This window comes from Temnothorax curvispinosus, unplaced genomic scaffold (assembly GCF_003070985.1).
Source record: "Temnothorax curvispinosus isolate PA1 unplaced genomic scaffold, ASM307098v1 QBEX01011856.1, whole genome shotgun sequence".
Taxonomy (NCBI): domain Eukaryota; kingdom Metazoa; phylum Arthropoda; class Insecta; order Hymenoptera; family Formicidae; genus Temnothorax; species Temnothorax curvispinosus.
In genome coordinates, this window is record NW_020221636.1 from 454,850 (window position 1) to 476,085 (window position 21,236).

At 36.6% G+C, this 21,236-nt stretch overlaps 1 protein-coding gene across 5 annotated transcripts in view; it reads right to left on the bottom strand.

Annotated features, from left to right (window-relative positions):
* Positions 1-2,059: 2,059 nt before the first annotated feature.
* LOC112461835 (hemicentin-1-like) overlaps positions 2,060-21,236 on the bottom strand; it is a 205,526-nt gene continuing 186,349 nt past the window's right edge. For 2 of the 5 annotated variants that reach the window (XM_025027234.1, XM_025027238.1), the window contains exons 6-13: positions 18,451-18,720; positions 18,064-18,172; positions 17,272-17,458; positions 14,202-14,340; positions 11,181-11,368; positions 10,727-10,860; positions 9,930-10,155; positions 7,081-8,877 (exon numbers count right to left, since the gene is read on the bottom strand). In XM_025027234.1, coding sequence (XP_024883002.1) covers positions 8,752-8,877; positions 9,930-10,155; positions 10,727-10,860; positions 11,181-11,368; positions 14,202-14,340; positions 17,272-17,458; positions 18,064-18,172; positions 18,451-18,720 — 1,379 coding nt within the window. In that variant the 3' untranslated portion in view covers positions 7,081-8,751. Of the gene's footprint in view, positions 2,808-7,080; positions 8,878-9,929; positions 10,156-10,726; positions 10,861-11,180; positions 11,369-14,201; positions 14,341-17,271; positions 17,459-18,063; positions 18,173-18,450; positions 18,721-21,236 lie in introns of those variants that run through there. The other 3 variants (XM_025027236.1, XM_025027237.1, XM_025027235.1) reach the window with 3 other exon arrangements.

The following is a 21,236-nucleotide window of genomic DNA, read 5'->3' on the forward strand; positions in this document are numbered from 1 at the left end:
CGCGGCTTATCTTTTGTTCAGGATTAACATCGGGTAATCGCGAAGTTTCGTCCCGCATCTTTCTCATCGTTCCGCGAAATCTAGCTGCAATCTCGTGGTAGAAACCTAGATCTTGTACTCGGATCTCGATCTTCTCTTCTATTAATCGATTAATAAACTCTGCGACGTGTAACTGGACGTGATTCAACGACGGGATGGTAGACAAAGTAAGTGGGAATGAATTGCAAATATATATATTTCATCCTTTCATTTCATATATAAAGGCAATGAGGTTTAAAATAAAGATATAAAATGATGGAATTTTTACTACTACCTTTCTGTTAGGTTATTGATGCATATGAAACGTCGGATTTTCGCTAATTTGAAAATATTAATTGATATCAGTATTTTAGTCATATTAGTAGGTTTATAATACAATTTAATCGCTTATCATTATATCGTTTACGCTTATTATTGTAATTATTGTGCTCATTAAGCTTTTTTAAAAAACGAGTTTTTATTGTTTTGTTTAAAGTTCAAAATAAGCATGAATTTTAATGAAATTCGTATAATTTTCTTATGTAAATTCAAATTAGAAAATAATGCTACTCGCAAAAAACAGAGCTTTTAGAGAAAACATTATTAATAAAAGAACAGTAAAACGTTGCGTGGTTTAAAAATTCTATTCTGAAAATTTTTTCTTTGCGAAATGGTATTCAATATCTATAAAAGCTTTAACAAAACAACATTCTAGCCAATTAATGACAAGAGAACTCGTTAGAAGAATATATATATATATATATGTATAAATGAAAATGCAGCGTCCAGCATTGCGCATTAACCGTTAGGGATTAATAGCGTAAAATAACAACAATATTGTACATTTTGAACAACAATAACAAAGCTGAATTGAATTATGAAATCCTACCACATCCTTCTTATTTACTGGATTTGTTGCCTACAGGCCATATTTTCACATTTGCAGCATTTTCCGAAAAACAAAGTTTAAAAAATTAAAATAATGTCGAGAGAGAGAAAGAGAGATAGAGAGAGAGAGAGAGAGAGAGAGAGAGAGCTGTAAAACAATCTACGGATTAAAAAAAAAATAAATTTTAAAAATATAGATTTTTTTAAAAATGGCATTTATTCATTGCAAAATCGTCGAAAGAAATATATTGATGCCAATAGAGCTTCTTTTGATTAAATAAACTATCTTCTTTAAAAAAATATGTTTTAATTATTCACATTAAAATATCCGACATATTTCATATATTAACTTAATACAACGATGACTATAGGTTCCATAACATCGTGTTAATAAACAACCTTAAGGGGATGCTGGAGCCGTCTGTTTTACCGGCATTTTTTGTCGGCACGTAGCGTCGTATTAATTTGACAGAATTAAAAATCCTTCTCCAGAATTGCAGTACATACATTAATGATTCGGGGAAACTCCGATTTTATATAGAAAACGAGAAAAAATTACGAAGTACAGATTTCCTTATCCTACTTTTATCCCAATATGGCGTCTCGAGTTGCGGCGAGCTGTCAGCTCGTCACAAGATGTATTTCATATAAGAGATATACCATTGGTACGAACGCGAAAACAAGTTCCCCCGAATTGCACAACAAGAAAAACATCGATAAACCCTCCAAATCAAGATTTGGAAGCGTAATATAAAAGTATAATGTCGACGTGCATCGTTCGTATGTGTGCGTGCAATGTAGCGTGCTATCCTTGTCTATATCTTTGTCTATACAAGGACAGATATAGTCGGTGAGCACTTCTTTATCGACGCTGATCGAGTTCGGCTACGGCTCCAGCATCCCCTTATGAAATGAAAAGGTGTTAACGTTTCGCAGGAACTAAAGCGTAATTTTATAAAAGAATCGTATTACTTTATAATATGGCATAAATTTCGAATCTTTAGACTCTTTAGAGTGTAATATTTCGTGTGCAAATTCTGAAATAACATAAATAACCAAGTGAGAAAAACGATAGTAAAATATAGAAATTGGATAGTAAGACGCAGGATTGTGGAATATACTTACAGTACAAGGAATTGATAAGCTACTAATATAATAATTATAAATCTATATTTATAATCGCGTAAAGGAATTCTTAATTTCCTCGGAATGGATTTAGGATCTAGGTGGTATTATAAATTTATTCACGTCAATAATGTTGAATATATGTATTACTGACAGACAATCGAATTTTGCCGCATCGTAAGAGTATCGAATATTTCGCAGCTCACCACTCACACTTTGCTTACTCTAAAGGTGTCAATAAAAATAGCGGCTGATGAAAATCATTGTTTTATTAACAATATCATCGTAAACGTTATAAATATGCATAGTTCTCGTTTTGATTGGTTTTGGGGATCGTATCGATCGTCTTTATACTTCCGAGAAAATTGTCATCGAATATGGCAGTATATTTTAGCGAGAGACTCGTGTCGCTGTTGCGTCTTTTCGATCGAACGCCACGACGGATTCGCATAGAATAGTTCGCAATTGTTACATGCACATATGTATACGCGGTTCTCCTAAATATATTCCATGCTCGTGATAAGAGAGGCTGATAAAACTATATAGAGCTGCAGTTTTGCGTTTGATTTCGTGCCACACTCTGCGTCGTTCCCCCGTTCGCTTTTTTTACTCTCCGCCTCGTTTTTTCCTCGTTTTCTATGTATATCGATACAAAATAAACGTCAGTAAAATCTTCAGTTGCTCGGCTTGAACGTCGTGTATTGCGGCAGCTTCTCGCTCTTGTAATGAGGCTTCAATGTCGCTAAGCGATCGGGTTTGAGAAACAGCTGCTCCCCCTGCACAATTTCCATCTTAGGATCTTAACCCTTGGTAGCTCGCAAATTTCCATCCGAATTAGCCCGCTGCTGCTAATCGAAATAGCTCGAATCTTGAATATTTATTACTGATTTCGGGTATTTGTCTCTTTCATGGAGGAACTACTACGCTTGAACAACTTGTTCTCGAATCGTTCCAAATTCATGTTTCTCTTTAAAAAGTGAAGATTATGTCTAAAGAAAGTTTTGTGTGTGATAATGCCCTGCGCACAATAAAACACATATTAGAAACAAGAATAAATATTAAATATTTATAGGAATCGGAATTAGAAATAATAATTAAACGTAACGGATAATAAAAAAGAATAAAATATAAGATATAAATATAGGAGAATATTCTTTACATTTACATATAATATTTATTACAGGAATATTTCTGTATTTATATATCCTAATATTTAATATTTATTTTTATTCTTAAAATGTGCTTTATTGTGCGCAGGGCTTAATGTTTAATAAATTATGAGCATATATGTATAATATAATCTCCATTTCTTAGAAATATGATGTTAGCATGAAAATGAGTTCTCTTCGTTTAATAAAATATCACAGAAACGCATGGCGTTCAGAGCCAGTACGTTAATGTAGATTAATTCAGATTAATTTTACATAAATCTTCTTTAAAAATAACGAAATATTCGTGTACAAATGTATTATTTCGAATATATGGTTCGACGTATGGAGCTGCAGAGGGCTAATGCGGACTTAATATATACGAATGCATATACGCGTATAGTGCACGGACGGACGGGGAGGCACGAATTGCTACCATAATGTTCTACGGGTTATTACTTGGCAGTCAGGGATAGAAACTAGCGTGGGTGCAATCTGTGCAATTCTAGGCGCGTCCGAAACGTGGCACGCGAGGACGTAAAGTTGCGGGGTTGTTCTACACCCTTGACAACACAGGTGTCAAATAATCCAGGCTACAGTTAGGTAGCAAATCCAGGATGGCAGGCAAGACCGAGACTAAGGAATTAAATAAAATACGTGTGTACGTATATGCGTACATGTAATAATGTAACAAGAAACGTACATACATGTTACACTGTACATAAATTTAAGTACAAATATTGATAATTTAATTATCTTATTAATGTTGTAAGAGATATGCGACGAGTCCAGACAGCACGCATGTCTAAAAGACATCTTTAAGACATCTTAGCACGCGTCACGCGTGTTGTCTGGGAGACAAATAATTCTTACGATGATGAGATAATAAATGAACGAATAATTTCAAACGCGACAATGCTTATCGCATAATAACTTTTTTTTCCATTACAAAAATAAGATCAGAATATTGAAAAGAATTTCGGTCGTATCTCGCAGTTATTATAGGATCGGGATATGTATGGGTGTGATGACAAATGGTACCCATATGTATGATCACTTTTTAATGATGACAACTTTATACACGAAAGGGAACTCGGCACAACTTCTCGAAACTATTCTCGTATGCCATACAATGAAGTCCCACATCGTTAATCCGATTACAAAGTCAATGATGTTCGCCTCAGACTTAATTAATGACGATGATAACGAGAGGTATAATATATATTTAATCTTAGTAGGACGATCGAGGTAACGGCAAACAATATATAATGGTGCGTCATATTTGAGTTTGGATAAAAATATAATCGGTGGGGGAAGTTTCTCTGTACATAATCTCGTGAAGTGCAGGGTATACATACAAATGCAATTCCGACATGCTCGCTCATTGGTCGACACGTCCTGAAACGATCTGTACAGCTTTTGGCTCTCCTATTTTTTTTTCTTTCTGAGAGTCTCCGTTGAACCGATAAACTATTCGTATACGGCTACTATACAACTGTGTGAATCGAATCACTGTCGGCTGCCCAGTTGTTTGAACTACCCTTTTGCAACAGCGACGTATAGAAACGCATTGTCGTAGCGTCGCAAACGTACACAGAAAAAATAACATTCTTAATTAGAGAATATCTTTATTTTTAACATGTAAATCTTAAAATGAGATTGTACAGTGTTAAACAAAGATAAATTACTTGTATCAAAATATTATACATATATAATTTAATAAAGAAAAATATATTCTTATTATTATTTAGATATAATTTTTATTAATGAAAAGCAAAAAATATTAGATAGAGAATAACTTTCAAATAAAGGATATTTATATTATAACAATAAAAACAGTTTAATCTTATTTTAAAATTCAATATTCTCTATGTGACATCAACAAATAATGTTGATTCAATAAAAACAAGATACATACGCTCGATAATAGCAAAGCTAAGGAAGGTTAAGGGGATCCTAAAGTGAAGGCTGAACTTCCTCGACGTCGGTAATGTCAACATTTCTAATTCTGTTTTCTTGTCATATATCTATATCTGTCCTTGTCTAACGAGAGGCATCTGTCTTTGTTTGATTACTGCGCCATCTCTTGCCACACGCAATATTGCTTATCCTATCAACCTGAATGTGCTTTTGCACATATAAAAGTTATATAAAGTAATCTTTTTTTCTAGGTTTTCAATCTTAGATCTAATTGCACGATATTGTTCTTAAATGTTGTCCCTAGGTCATGCCGGTCTAATTTTGTGGATATTTATCGTGGAATTTTTGTACAAAGCAAATATTGTCGTCACGTATACCAAAAATTAACAAAAATATTAATTTTTTTTCGTTTTCGATATAAATTTGACCACCATGCCCTAGATTTTGATGCGTACTTTAATTCTAGACAAGAATTTTGCATTTCTATAAAGTCAATTAAAAGATTAGTGCTAAGAAAAAAAGCCGGTATTACAGACGGCTTTAGGATCCCCTTAAGTTAGTTTAAAATTTCGAAAATTGTTATAACTATTTTATTGTAATGCGATTTTTTTTAATTTGACCATCAGCCATTGTTTCTCTCAATCTTTTATATCTATTTTGCGTAATTTATTAATGTAATTTTATCAATTAGAACGTTTTGAAGAAGATCACGTAGGTCGAAACGTAAATGTCATATATGTATACATATGTTTATTAAATTTTAATTTTAAACTAACATCTCAAATTTCTTTGCTCGAATTTTGGCCGTTTAACCTTCCTTAGCAATGTTGATTCAATTTTATTATGTTACAATGAAGAAGAAGAAATCGGAAGAAGAGGACATTATTGTCATCAAAATAATAATTGTACTTTTTACGTGACAATTAATATTCAAATTAAATTATAATATTCTTGAAGTACAAGAATATAAAATTCTTTAAGAAAATTATATATTCTTGCTTATATATGAAACAATGATTGTGTTGTTTGAATATATTTGTCTTGATTAAAAACTAATTTTTTTTTCTGGGTACGTGGACGATTACATATCGCTGTTAACGTCAAACTTTCATTAATTGGACGACGATTCGTACGTTAGATCGTAATCTAAACAGGTATACGTATGTATATGCGTATGTACATATGCACTTAATGTGTTCGATAGATAGCAACATATCGTCGTTAAATCGTAATGAGCATAGTTTCGATTACTAATTAGTACCTATGATACAAACACTCTTCAAACGGTGGTCTTCGACGGTTCGTTCGCAATTAGAGATGTGCAAATCGAGGATTTTTTATGTTGAATCGAATCGAATCGAATTAAATCGACAAAATTTTATTTAAATCGAAGCGAATCGAGTACTTTTGAATTGAATCGTTGAAATGTAATTTTCAATTAACAATATAATTATTATTAGATTGAATTTTAACATGTAGGAAATAAGAGAATATTTTAATGTGGAAAAATAATATTAATTATATAATATAAATTCTTTTGAAAGCAAAAAACATATTTAAATATTTAATACAAAACTAATGAAATGTATTTTATTTAATCGCAGTAACTGAAACAAATCGGTGACAAATCAAAGATAAATTATTATAATACTCTTATGTAAAATCCAATAACATTATCTAATTATATACATACTGAAAAAAAAATTCTGCATTTTAGTAAATATTAGTTTGCATACTGTGACTCCATTTACTAGAATGAAGAAAATTTTCCTTTTTATTGGTATATATATTTTTTTTCAGTGAATACACATATACCGATAAAAAGGAAAATTTTCTTCATTTTAGTAAATGGAGTCACAGTTGTATGCAAGTTAATATTTACTAAAATGCAGAACATTTTTTCTTAATGTAGAAATTAAAATAAAATAATATAGTTAATTATTTTATTATCTATACTCAGCTTACTATTTTTTTACGCATATTTAAACTTTTATTTACAATTTATAATAAGGTCACAGGGCACGTCAAAAATTAGAAATAAACTTTTTTGAACGCTACAGCTGTTCAGTAAGCGGTTATAATACTGAATGCACCTATTAACATGATCGTACTTTTGCTTATTAACGGGAAATATGATTTTATAAAATTGACAATGTATATTATTAGTATTCGATCCATCTAGATTCGAAATTTTCGAATAGTTCGCACATCTCTATTCGCAATTATCAGAGTATACATCAACGGTCGAACGAAAGAAGAAGAAAAAAAAAGAATTACGTCTGCAATATCGATATCTGCTAATCGCGCCTACAATTTTTAAACGTGGCAGTATGGGGTAATGTATGGCAGTAACGAGTTTTTCGCGTAACAATTAATTACAGCTATTCTCCTCTTATAATCCGTGTAAGTTTTCGAAAAACGATTGGATGATCTCGATGTGCGCGATCGGCCGTCTGTCATTAAGAGAGCTGCTACTTGTGCGAGCGTAAAATTCGGCGATCTCGGTCGATTTCAGTCTTACGTTCTTGAATCCCGCAGGACGCGCGGCTGCAGGGAATACACTCCTTTCTGGATGCAAGCGAAATCAGAACAGAAACGATCGAGATGAGCTATCCCGGCGAGAAGCGAAAGAGCTGAGTGAGACTCTCTCGGCGGGGAGAGAGAATTGATAGGAATTCAGTTTACGATTAAGCGTTTCAATTTCAGCCGTAATGAATTCCACTCAATTCAAGCTTAATCCGGTTACTTTTTACAAGGATGAGATGCGACTCACAGACTGAGAATCTCGCGCGCGTTCAATCGACCGGCAAGAAAGAAGGCCGGGGGGGGGGGGGTTGGCATTATCGTCGACACGTTCTACTTATGTACACATCTATCTAAATTAAATTACAAACAAGGACACAGCGGTAATTGGTGGAGGGACACCCGAGACACTAGATGCAACCAAATGCATGCGTAATGCACCCTACCGAGCGCATAAATCACTCAAGCGACTATCGCGATCGGAGAACGTGATACGTTCGATGCTTGCGCGCGCCGCGCCGCACGCCGTGTCACCGCATAAGTATTGTAATTTAACGTTGGATCGTCTAAAAACTTCTTGCGCGAGTAGTCGCTAATGGATAGTGTGTCGTCTCCTGTATAATCGCATAGTTATACTATACAACGATCGTAACATCATAATAAACTTTAGCACGCGAAAAAAGACGTGAGCGAGGATGGCGTACGCGTTAATTACTTTCATCGGTGTAAGGGGTCCCCAACCTAACCTGCGACCCCGGTCCGCTAAGAAATTGACGTTTTATATATATATAATAATAATAATAATATCTATTATATATATAACAATATATTATGCGGCTCAGTCGTCGCTGCGTCGGACTTTTGTAATATAAAATTTTAAAATACAGATACTTTGTTTTTATATGATTTGCAAAAATAAAGCTTATCCGGCTCGCCGGTCATTACGAAGATTTGAATGTGGCTCTCTTGAGGAAAAAGGTTGGGGACCGTCTTGGTGTGTGAGATATCAACAAATTTTTGGACGACCCAGTAGATTGTGTCGGGTACATTAAAACGTAACGTGTGTCTATATTTATACATTTTCCACGTTGGTCGTATGTGTGTGTGTGTCGGGAACAAATACAATATTTTATTTATATATAAAACCCTCGAGATCTTTCCGGGAGAAAAGGTGGAAAGTTTGCGCTCCTCGTTCCTTGCCTTTTTTAATCCGATTTAGCGTGTCCCGTTCCTCGTCCTGTAGAAGGAATTTTTCCTGCGCCAAGATTGTTCGCTCAATTGATTCAATTAATGAGTACATACGGACGTGCGGGGCGCGTCAACATTAAAAAAAAAGCCGTAACCTTATATCTTCCTTCTCTATGTACGTTTTTACTTGACGAGCCCCCGAAAGCGAACGGTTAAAGAAAATAATAATAAATAAATGTAATAATCACGGAAAGACAGCCCGATATATTAGAGAGAAGCATTAATATCGAACCATTGACGCAACGAGTTTAATCGCTTAATCCGGATGATTCGTTTCGCAATCAGGTCAAGCTGCATGCACTTGCAGTGTTGCGTTGCACGAATGCACCGATTAAATTTAAACGCACGTGCTTCGGTCAGGTAGCTACTTTCGGACGAGTGCAGTAAAATAAGCAAGCGATTGAAAAAGAATCTTTGTCTAAAGCAAAATGGCTAATGCTCTGATAATGTGCTGACCGACGCCGACGGTGCAGTAAAATCGAAGGAGAATACGAAGTCTCTGTGATAAGTGTCGATATATGCTCTACGTTAATGAAAACGGTGAATTTTGCATAATGTTAGAGAAACTTAAAATAACTGCATTTTTTTATTTTACTCAAAGCTACCCGATGTCTCTACAAAATCACGTTTTGATAACAAGATAATTCATTTTTCAATAAAAGTTTTAACACACAACGTTCAAAATTCAATAAGATTCTTGTTTCCACTGTGACTGTGCTTTTTAATGTAATCATACAATAAAAAACAAAACACTATGTTACGATAATTTATATATTATTGTATTAAAGAGTAATACAGTATTGAGAAACTTGTTGTGCAAAATGATCTACGACCAACACTTAATCACCGACTCCAAACGTGATCGAAGGGATCGTGTTGAAAAATGATGCAAACTTTGCAATTCAGAAGCAACGGTATGCGACAAATAATCAAATGAAAAGCGAGAGAAGGGGAGGAAGAAAGAGGAAAAAAGAAAAAATAACGCCGGGTTTCGGCTACGCGCTGTACGAGAGTACAATTTTAATATTTTTTTCTATTCTATTTCCAATTTGGACTGACCTGCAATGTATATTGTCCGTGAGGCTGCCCATGGTGATGATGCCTCTGATAATGTTGCTGCTGGTGTTGCGGGTCGTGCTGATAACACTCCTGCTGGTATTGCTGCGACGGGACGGGCTTCAGAACGTGATTGGCTCGCTTCTCCGGGACGAACTGCTGACTCGTACGATCCATCGTATCCACTGCCAAGCGTGGATCCTCTATCATAGCGTTGGAAGCCTTTGTACTGTATGGAAACGGTGGGATATCATCCCGGGGTTCGTTTCATTAGATGCTTTGTGTATATGTGTATACATCCTACGCGATACGCGAGGCATTGTCTTTCGGGATAATATTAAAGGAATTCTCTTATAACTCATTCAAATTGAAGAAAAACAATTTAAATTTTAATTTTGTCAAACATAAAATATCCCTTTGAAGAAAAACTGCTTCAAAAATAAGACAATCTTATAAATATTCTTCCTTTTTCTTAAGTTAAATGTTATATAATAGATTTATTTATTATTCATTTTTTTTATAAATAATTAATATCTAATTAATTATTTTTTTGCTCCTTTATTTTCTTATAACGTACATTATTTATTTACTTGGTATGTAGTAAGAGACGTAAAAGATTTAAAAAAAAGTTTATTTTTGGGACAAAAATCCCGTATGTCTGCGTATGCAAATTCACAGATACTCTCTCCAGCGCGGTTCTGGTCAAATGTACACAATATTGGAGTATCGCACGTGATCCACGGCGGCGCCGTCTACCCGCCTATAAATCACCCGCGCGCAACGTAATATCGCGTGCTTACCAATGCACTTGCTGCAGCGCCGGCACCGTGTTTCTGGCTACGCAGCATCTATCCGAACGTAGGAAACAAACGAATCCCATTATCAGTACCGAGAGCACCGTGAATCCGGCCACCGCGCCGATAACGAGCGGGATCTGGGGGACAAAGAAAAATATTCTGTGTGTGTGTGCATTGCGCGCCGAAATTCATCTCCCGCGAATATTTCGGTAGTCGTTTAACACTTATTCCCGTGTACATACGTCGATCACGTATAAAAATATAAAATTCGCAGTTCCTTTTGTCAGACCGTACATTTCACTTTGTGAAATCGACGAAGAATTTTCTTGACGTGTGAATATCTTTTCTGGTTTTGCCTGTGAAAAGAGCGCTTACGTTTTAGACAACGTTAGAAGTCTCGGGAAGAATACGCATTCGTAAAGCATTATACGGCTGCTGCGCGGCGCAACATATTTACCTGGCCGGGCTCATCGACTTTCAGCATGAGCGCTCGTCTGTCACTGCCACGATCGTTCTCCACGATAACATGATACAGCCTTTGATCCTCTTTCACTGTGCTTGTCAACTCTAAGATCGCTGTGTAGCAATCCTCCGAAGCCAGCGGTTCCAGATCGAGCGCGCGGTAGCGCGGCTCCAGAACTTCACCTGTCAATAATAGAAACGGCTCCATGCATATCTCCGCAATTTGGATTTAGTCTTTATTTCCATTTCTATACGAAATAACTGAAATAAAATTTCGCAAAATAATGAACGTTCAATGCGCATCCCACGAGAAAGTAATGGAAAATAAATATAAACTATAACGATCAAATTGACGAAGCTATTAAAAAGCTAAAAAAAAAATGAACGCGTGGTCGCCACGCGCGATAGAAGTGAAACTTCTGAAGGCAAGGCTTTGCCATAACTTTTCTGAAATTAATACAAAAACAATGCAACGGAATTAGTCACTCCAAGCCGCCCGCAACTCGAAAATATAGTATTACACGCAGTTCTCACTATATCTGTCTCGCCGGTGCCGTACGCCTGATCGAATTTTCGTGACGCGTTTTCGAGTCGCAAAATCGAATTTACTTACCGATCCAAAAGAAGTTTCACTTTGTACGCCTGTTGGTCGAATTTTCGTGACACTATTTCGTGACGTTTTTTCGTGTCGCACAATCGAACTTACTACCGTACCAAAGAAGTTTCATTTCGTACGCCTATTGGTCGAATTTTCGTTACACTTTTTGTGTCGCATAATCAAACTTACTACCGTGCCAGAAGAAGAACCGTCTCGCCAACGCCGTACGCCTATTGGTCAAATTTTCGTTACACTTTTCGTGTCGCTCAATCGAACTTACTACTGTACCAAAGAAGTTTCATTTCGTACGCCTATTGGTCGAATTTTCGTTACACCTTCCGTGTCGCACAATCGAACTTACTATACCGTACCAAAGAAGTTTAATTTCGTACGCCTATTGATCGAATTTTCGTTACACTTTCCGTGTCGCACAATCGAACTTACTACCGTACCAAAGAAGTTTAATTTCGTACGCCTATTGGTCGAATTTTCGTTACACTTTTCGTGTCGCATAATCGAACTTACTACCGTGCCAGAAGAAAAACCGTCTCGCCAACGCCGTACGCCTATTAGTCAAATTTTCGTTACACTTTTCGTGTCGCACAATTGAACTTACTACCGTACCAAAGAAGTTTAATTTCGTACGCCTATTGGTCGAATTTTCGTTACACTTTTCGTGTCGCATAATCGAACTTACTACCGTGCCAAAAGAAGAACCGTCTCGTCAACGCCGTACGCCTATTGGTCAAATTTTCGTTACACTTTTCGTGTCGTACAATCGAACTTACTACCATACCAAAGAAGTTTCACTTCCGTTATACTTTTTCGTGTCGCGAATTGAACTCACTACCGTGCCTAAAGAAGTTTCACTTCAAAAAGAAACAATAAATGAATATTAATAAATATAAAAGTAATCCTATTATATAAACATAAAAGACGTATAAAAGTTCCAAAATACTTTACAGAACTCTAGATAACGTAAGTGTGAAGGGATTAATTAGTCGTCTGGCATCTCGGAAAATGACGGGTGCGAAAAATTCACAGCGTGAGAGAGAGCGCACCGATTTGGGCCTCGCAGGAAATTGAACGGATGTCTCAAGACCGAAGCGATCTCTCGTGGCTCGGGTTACGGGCGAATCAATTAACCGAGGGGGTAATTACGAGTGGCATGGCGGGAGGATTGTCGATGAGGTACGCCGGTCGGTGGAGTGCCAATTATGTCGGAAAGCATTGAAAAAATGTGTACGAAAGAGCAACCCCGGAGAGCGGTAAAGCTCGAGCGCTCTCTCTGCTGATTCAACGAAGGTGAAGAAAAGTTTAACGGGGCTGCAGTTTCACCGAATGAAAAAGAAGAAGGAAGAGAAAAAAGCGTTAATAACTACGGCCGTTTGTAGTTACGTTCGTTTGTAATATTCGAAACAAAAATAGAACCAAAAAAAGTTTGTACATTAATGGTTCGTTGGGCAAGGTGACGGACGCGGACGTTTCGTTTCACGGGAACGCATAACAAAAAGGCAGACGCGTAACGAAGGAGGAGGAGGACTTGGCTGGAAAAAGTTGGCAGTCGGGGCGAAAGTCAAAGTGGAATAAAGTAAAGTCGAGTCAGCCCGACTTCGTCGTGGCCGTAATAATTTTAGCACGCGAACAACGTGCCTCGAAACGTGGTATCTCTTTCGTGCACACGTTGCCCCGTCTCTCGTGTTTACTGACACGTTTACAAAGATAAAGAGCACGGATGCGGCTATCATTTGCGGCTAGCTCGGGCGGTGAGCGATCTAGAACGCCATTGTATTGCAAAGAGTAATACCGAGCGGCCGAGAGATCAATGTTCCCTTAGACTCTAATAGAAAGTTTCCGCGAGCCGAGTCATTAATTCTCTTAGCGCTTTCCTTTCTAAATGACGCTCTTTGTCATTTACTTTAACGATACAAACGCGCCTATCGTTTTATAACAATCTTTAATAATAAACGCCTTTATTTCATGTCTCGATAAAAATTAAATAATTTTTTTTGTGTTCTTATTTAATGTGAACTCGATATAATGATTCGTGACAATCTTGTAAGAAGCGATAATTTTAACTTGTAAACTATATACTTTTAAAATTCTTTCATATTTTCTACAAAATATTTCAAATTACCGAAAATCGTCGCTGACGATGTCGAAATAAAAGGGAAGTCAATCGATCCGCTTATCCAAATTACATACACACTTCTCTCCGTACGATAAATATCTTAAGGTAATAGAGAAAAAGAGGTTCGATTCTATTATCCGCTCTTATCCGGTTACCTCTGTCATTTGGCCCTCGATGCGAAACTTATAACAGAGAACATGTACGTGCACGCAGGAGGCAAAAGGCCAAAGCAAAGATGAAATCGAATACTTCTTGCGATAGTGTTTGAGAGGCAAGCAGTCTCTAACCGGCGTGCAGTCTGGTGCTGCCCCATTCCCAGGCCACGAGCCGCGGCTTCGGGTCGGAGCACAGTCTGATCTCTAATCTGGCCGGGCTACCCTCCGTCGTCACGACGACAAACTTCTCCGTGATGGTCGGCTTCACCACCTGCGACACATGTTTAACGTCCTTTGAATGGAAAGTTCGCTCCTGCGACCCCCTTCCCCTCCACCCCTTTCGCGGTCATCGGGCGGCGAACGTGAGCATCGCGAGCTGCTTTCTGTTCGGAACGTTTCACCAATTGGTGCACAATGTCGTTTTGCGAACAAAATCTCATATGAAGAGCAGCCCAGACAGCACAATGACCAAAATCGAGACATGAGACGTCTTAAAGACGTCATTAAGACGTCTTATGTCCGATTTTGGACACTGTGCTGTCTGATGGGAACTTTGTGACAAAAGTAATGGAACATGATATGATAATAAAAGAATTATCGTGCAATTAGATATGTAAAAATATAAACGATTGAAAGCGACGATTCATCAACGGTGCGGAAATTGAAACATTGCCGATGGACTGTCGCAATTCTTTCTGTTTCGTTAACGTACCGAAATCTGTGAAAGAGATAATATCAAGAATTATGATAGATATGATTTTTCAATAAAAAAAATTGATTCAATTTGGGCACGAATGATACGTGACTAAGCACTAAATCTGAAAGCGAATCACATATACATATTTCACGGACAAAAACTGTCGCGCTGTGAATAGCATTTTCGCGAAAGAAACTCGATGATTTATGACGAGCATTATATTTTAATTCATTGTAATGCCATCCTGTGTGTATCGCGAGATAAAAACATTACCATACGGATACATTTTTCACATTATGAATACGCTGAAATAATTATCGTACTCATTTCTGTGCAGTCAGTATCGCGTTTCAAAGCCATGTTTCTCATATGTCGTTCAAGTGTGTACGTGCAAACGTAATTCATCATTTTTGCGATATATTTGTAACAGCGGCGCTTGTCACATTTCCGTACATGTCGCAATTATAATTAAAACGCTGATTTGATTACGACGCGGCGTATTGACATTTTGACTGATTTCCAGGCATCGCGCCTACGAAATAAATCGCATAATAAAATTTTTCCGGTTACTCCTTTCGCGCGATATTCGATTCCCGAGACGAGAGAACGTATATATGTAACATAAAATAACCATTATACGTGTGCGCAACGCCGAAATCAATTTGGACGAGATATCGACATTAATAGCGCTGTCGAATTTCAACAGATGAAATGGTTTCGTATTAAATGAAACGGAAATCAAACCTTTGTGCAACCAGTGACCCGCATTAAAAGTTGCGTGCGTTCTGTCACTAAGCAAATTCAACAAAAAATACCACGGTATATTAAAATCAGGTAGTTTTTTCGTCAACAATTGAATAATTATATAGCTATTGAATTCGGTCAGAGTCGAATCGCCAAAAATTGTAATATCACGGTAACTGGAATATGATTTAATTTCTAATTCATCTGTATGCGCGGTTGCAGTTATGTTTACTTGCAATATGCATTGCTGAAAATGCATATAACAAGCGTAAAAAAATGCCAAATACATAACATGTAAAGTATTGAATAACATCGGAAGGTTTTAAATAAATAAATTAAATACAGTGGTAATTTGTTTGAAAATTCGCTACCACAATTATGCGCATATTTATGATAGATTGTTATATACATATATGTATATAAAAGCATTGAAGTGACCTTTTCAATTAATTGCAGCTACGATTATTTTTACATATCCGCGAACAAAACAAACATGTCCTGCATCTACGCGATATCGAGGCACTCTTTTGAAGGAAACAACGTGGTTCGTTACAAATAACGAAGGTATCGATTTTTAATACCGTTTGCACAATAAAACTCGATGGCGCAATGCGCACTGCATTGTTGATGATTGAAAAACTGGCCAATTGCCATTTAAAAATGCATTTGAAGTCAAATGCACGGACATACTAAAGCATATCGCTGTATACATATACCTGGGAAAAAGTTTTTTCATATATAATTATACATAAAATATGCCCATATTTCTTTCTCTTGTATAATCTCTGCTTGTATAGATAAGAAAAATAATTTAAAAAATAACTTTTGCATTGTTTTTTACAAAAAATAAAATTACGAGTAAATTATACAATATTCTAATACGATTATTACATTTATATATGATTATATATAAACAATTTTCCTCATTTCCTCAAACATAATTTTTTATAAAAAAATATGTTACAATGCAAAAATTATCCTTTTAATTATTATGTTTAATTCTTTTATTTATTTATTTTTTATATACAAATAGTATGGACATATTTTATATAAAATATTATATCTATATAAAAAAATTATTTCCGCGTATCATAAAAATAATCTCTAGATATTGTGTTATTGTAATTACTGGAGGTTGATATATTGTTCGCTTTGGGGCAAATAAATAATACGTGTTGTGAGATATATCTGCATTGCACATAAGGGATAACTTTTAATGATGGAAAATGATTTACATGCAGTAACGCGGAAGATTATAAGTTCTCATTTGCATGTCAAGTTGTTCGTTTTATTAAATATTAAATCATTCTACAATCTCTTCCTTTTTTTTAGCGCAAATTTACCCACGATCTCAGTCCATTCACGGTATATCGCGTTTCTTTACGAGATAATGAAGCAGAACGAGATTGATGTACGCGGAAGCAACGTTTCTTCTTCGTTACAAGCTACATTCTGCTCATTTTTTTTCCACCGATATTACATCCGGACAGTTGAAGCTGAACGACGGACTTCAGACGAGAAGTATTCGCGCGGAGATATTCTGTTAACGCGCGCACGCGCGCGCTCGCGCGAAAGATATTCAATGATCCCAGAATCCCGGTAAAGTAATGAAGCGATATTTTTTCGCGACAGGTCCGCCGGAAGCGCTATTCGTCAATGTCGAGACCCCCTCGTCGGTAATTCTGATTTGCAGCGAAACTTTTTCAACGTTCCGTCGCACCCGCGCGGCCGCGCCCGCGCCGTGACGATGCGTCGTCTTACCCGTGGAGCGCCGACCACTTGCAGGGACACAGGGTCGCTTTTAACTTCCCTGATGTTGCCATTGATCTTGTTGGAGGCGAGACATATGTATTGACCCTGTTGCTCGTACGTCACGTTCGTCAGGATCAATCGCTGCCCGGTTCCGCATTCCATCGGCATGCGGCCGTCCGTGAATATCTGTGCCCATCTGCACACGCGTGATCGCACATCGGAAATTTGCAAATTAAAGACACTTCCAAACGCCACGGCAGAAGTACACGCTAATGAAAAGATATAAAAGTAAAAGAAATAAATTGAGAGTTTTTGCTTTATCGCAATCAGTAAACAATTTTGTGTTGAATTTAACCAATTTATCTACTCTAATTTTTATATTAATTTAACAAAAGGCAAATATGTAAATAAATAACACAAGTTATGTGTGAAAAATTAACTCAAAATTGTACGCTACATGGACAAGCAAACTTTATGTTAAATAAGTTAAATTAATATATTTATAATGTTAAATTTAATTAAAATAAAAAATATTCCTTTATTATAACTCGACTTATAACTGGCAACAATATAAATAATAATCACGACTCTTGGTTTGAGTTCTTTTCAAGTGAAGTCTATAACATAAATGGGAACACACATAGTGCCAATTCGTAACACTAATTATATAAATTAATGAAAATAAAGAACAAAATTTTATGAAAATCACAAAGTTAGAAAAAATCAATTATTAATATTGGACGTATTGTATAAATGCCTAATAAGGAAATCTTAGAAGAAGTAAAGAGTGACGTGGATCACCTGTACTCGGCCGGCGGCATCGCATCAGCGTGGCATTCGAACGATGCACCGGAATACAACAATGCAGTTGTTAGTCGGTCCGGTCCGACTGCGCTGATCGTCGGTGGATCTACGAAAGATCAGCTTACTTCGAGATTGAAACTAAGCTACGAGTAAAAAGTTGTTTCTATACTGATTTTCACTCTACATATTTTGAAAAATTATTACGTGTATAATATTGACACATATTACAAAAAATCGTTATAAATATATTACGGATCATTTAATAAAAGTTTTCATGTTGTAGAAGTTATGGCTAGAGGCCGCAAGAATTTTGGACTCAGATCGAATGCAAATCGGGAATGAAAATGACAGATTTGAGTGGCAAAGTGACAGCGATACACGTACAATTTACGGACACCTGTACCGAGACCGGACTGCTCTCGCCCTCGATGTTTGACGCCTCGCAGAGGTAAACGGCGGCATGATTTCTGTAAATTGGAGAGAACATGAGGGTCTCTCCGATACTAGCCACTTCCGTCACCCCGGGACTCTTGGTTTTCCTCCAGAGGATCGAAGCTGGCGGATTAGCGTCAGCGAGACATCGGATTTCCAGCTGATCGCGGCCCTCCTCGAGCTGGCCAGTTGGGACGCCGACTAATCTCGTCTCCGGCGCGTCTAAATTCATTGCGAAATGCGCAATTAATCAAAACAGCTCTGAATCCCCCGTGCCGCGCCGCGCCGAATATGTATATCAATTTATTGTAATATATACGTCTCACGGTTAGGTGTCTGTGTCAACCGAATCATTATGCCAAATGCTGCAACATGCAGAATTCAGGAAACAATCTTTATTCATTCAATTATAGAAACTGCTACGATGCATTGATTAAACAAAGTTACTATCTCTTTAAAAAAATTATTATCTATTTTCTATGAATTTCTTTAAAATTTCGTCAATAGTATTATTAGGACATCTACATATTTGTGACTTAACTTTTAACATTAAATGTCTTGCTACTATCCAACGATATTAACTAACGATATGATAATGTCATGCGGCTCTTTTTTGGGAATACGCTCGTTATCCATCTTCGGTGGATCGATATAAAAAGTGAGAGTAAGACCTACCGCAGCGATTTTAATGAGAACAGCGCGGAAATTACGTATAATTATCCCGGAAGAGCCCTTTCATATTCATGTCGCTCGGTAAACAAGAGGAATTTAACCGGTAAATGCCGGCCGGGAAAGCGGGTCCTGTCATTACTACCGGGCTTTAATCACACCGGAATCACCGGTCGCGGTGTGCAGGAGACCGTGAAAGATAAACGTTAGATACGGAAAACAAACGCGGCGGCCGCGGCATAAAGTTTTCAGATTAAACCGCTCATTAATAAGCTCTTAATCGAAAGCAAAATTTATCTTACATATGGCGATCGTTCCTAAATATTTTCGGGACAAAATTCTAAAACGTATAGTAGGTTTTAAGTGATTTTTACATGTGTGATCTACTCGATTGGCCGGAAATAAAAATAAAAAAATTAAAAATTTGTAAATTTCCTTCTTTTTTTAAATACAATTGTTCGTTCAAGAAAACAATTCGCAAATTACACCGGCAAAGATACGTCATCGTTTTGCAGGATGAATTCTGGTTTAAGGAGAAAATTAAATTACGCGAACGCGGTCAATCGTACCATTGTTTTCCCGAAGAGCCGAGCAAACTGGGAAACACAGGCGCTGACTTTGGTTTCACGTGTGTAACTGATGGTACCTGGTGGACACGGTGGAAAAAGCGTGTGTGCCCGGGTCACGCGGTAATTACCTTCTTCGAATAATTAATTAATCACCGTGAGCGATAAATTTCGCGAAATATACCGCGAGCAAGAACGCTATTGCCGCAGCAGCGCAGCGCGCGCGACTCGTATTTAGTATTAATTTCTATATTATCGAAATATAACGTTTGCGTATACGGATCGCGCAATTTATTATTGTGCTTGTTATTTGACCCTTTAGCAGATGTAATCGACTGTTATTTGTTAGCGCCTCTCGCTTTACGTTCAAGAAATGCGCGATGAATGAACGTTATTACTCTACTTCTGTTTAATTAAATATTTTTTTGCATTGCAAAAGCATTGTTTAAATGCATTGCGTTCACGCGCTCGTACCGCACGCGTATGAATTTTTATATTATCCGATATATATATATATATATATATATATATATATATATATATATATATATATGTAGGTCCAGAGGTATGTTCCGGGACTGTTTACGTTTTTTGAAATGTACAGTCCTGGAACATAACGCATATATATGTAATCAGATTCAAAAAACTGTCCCGAAAATTGCCGTAGGACATGAATTTTTTCCAGGACAGTCCTGGAAACTGCCAAATGTCCCGGAATATACCGATATCAAAAATAAAAGTCCCGGAACATACTTCCGGACCTACAACACATATATATATATATATATATATATATATATATATATATATATAAATGAATAAAAAATTCTTTATACCTTTTAATTCGCGGATTGTAATTTCGTGCTTGATGATGCACGAGCTGTAATTTCGGTCGATTTTGATGGGAGAGAGACTGGCACAGTTACGGCATCCTATTCACCGAGAGCGATAATGTAATTCATGTTTATTTACTCGATATTTATTTAATTTACGGCCCGGTATAAACCGGAGCCAATTTTCATCAGCGAGCCGGCTCACTTCTGGTTTCCATATTCATGTAATAGGTCGCCGGTTGCGGCCATTAAAAATGTTAAACGCTGTTACGTTTAATGAATAACATTATAGCGCATGCAACGAGATGAGCTACAAACATAAAACCGAGTTAATCCGCGTCACTTTGAGAGTTAATACGACACACATATGTAATAATAAAGGCATGTATACATACATACATACATATATGTATGCCTTTATTATTGTAGATTATAAAAACATGTCAATCCTCAAAGCCACGCGGATTAACTTGGTTTTATGTTTGAAGCTTACCTCGTTACGTATGCTATAATGTTATTCATTAAACGTTTAACATTTAATATATATATATATATATATATATATATATATAGTGATTTTAACTTTATCTATATCTATAAAGGAAGATGTCCTGACTGACTGACTGACTGACTGACTGACTGACTGACTGACTCATCAACGCCCAGGCCA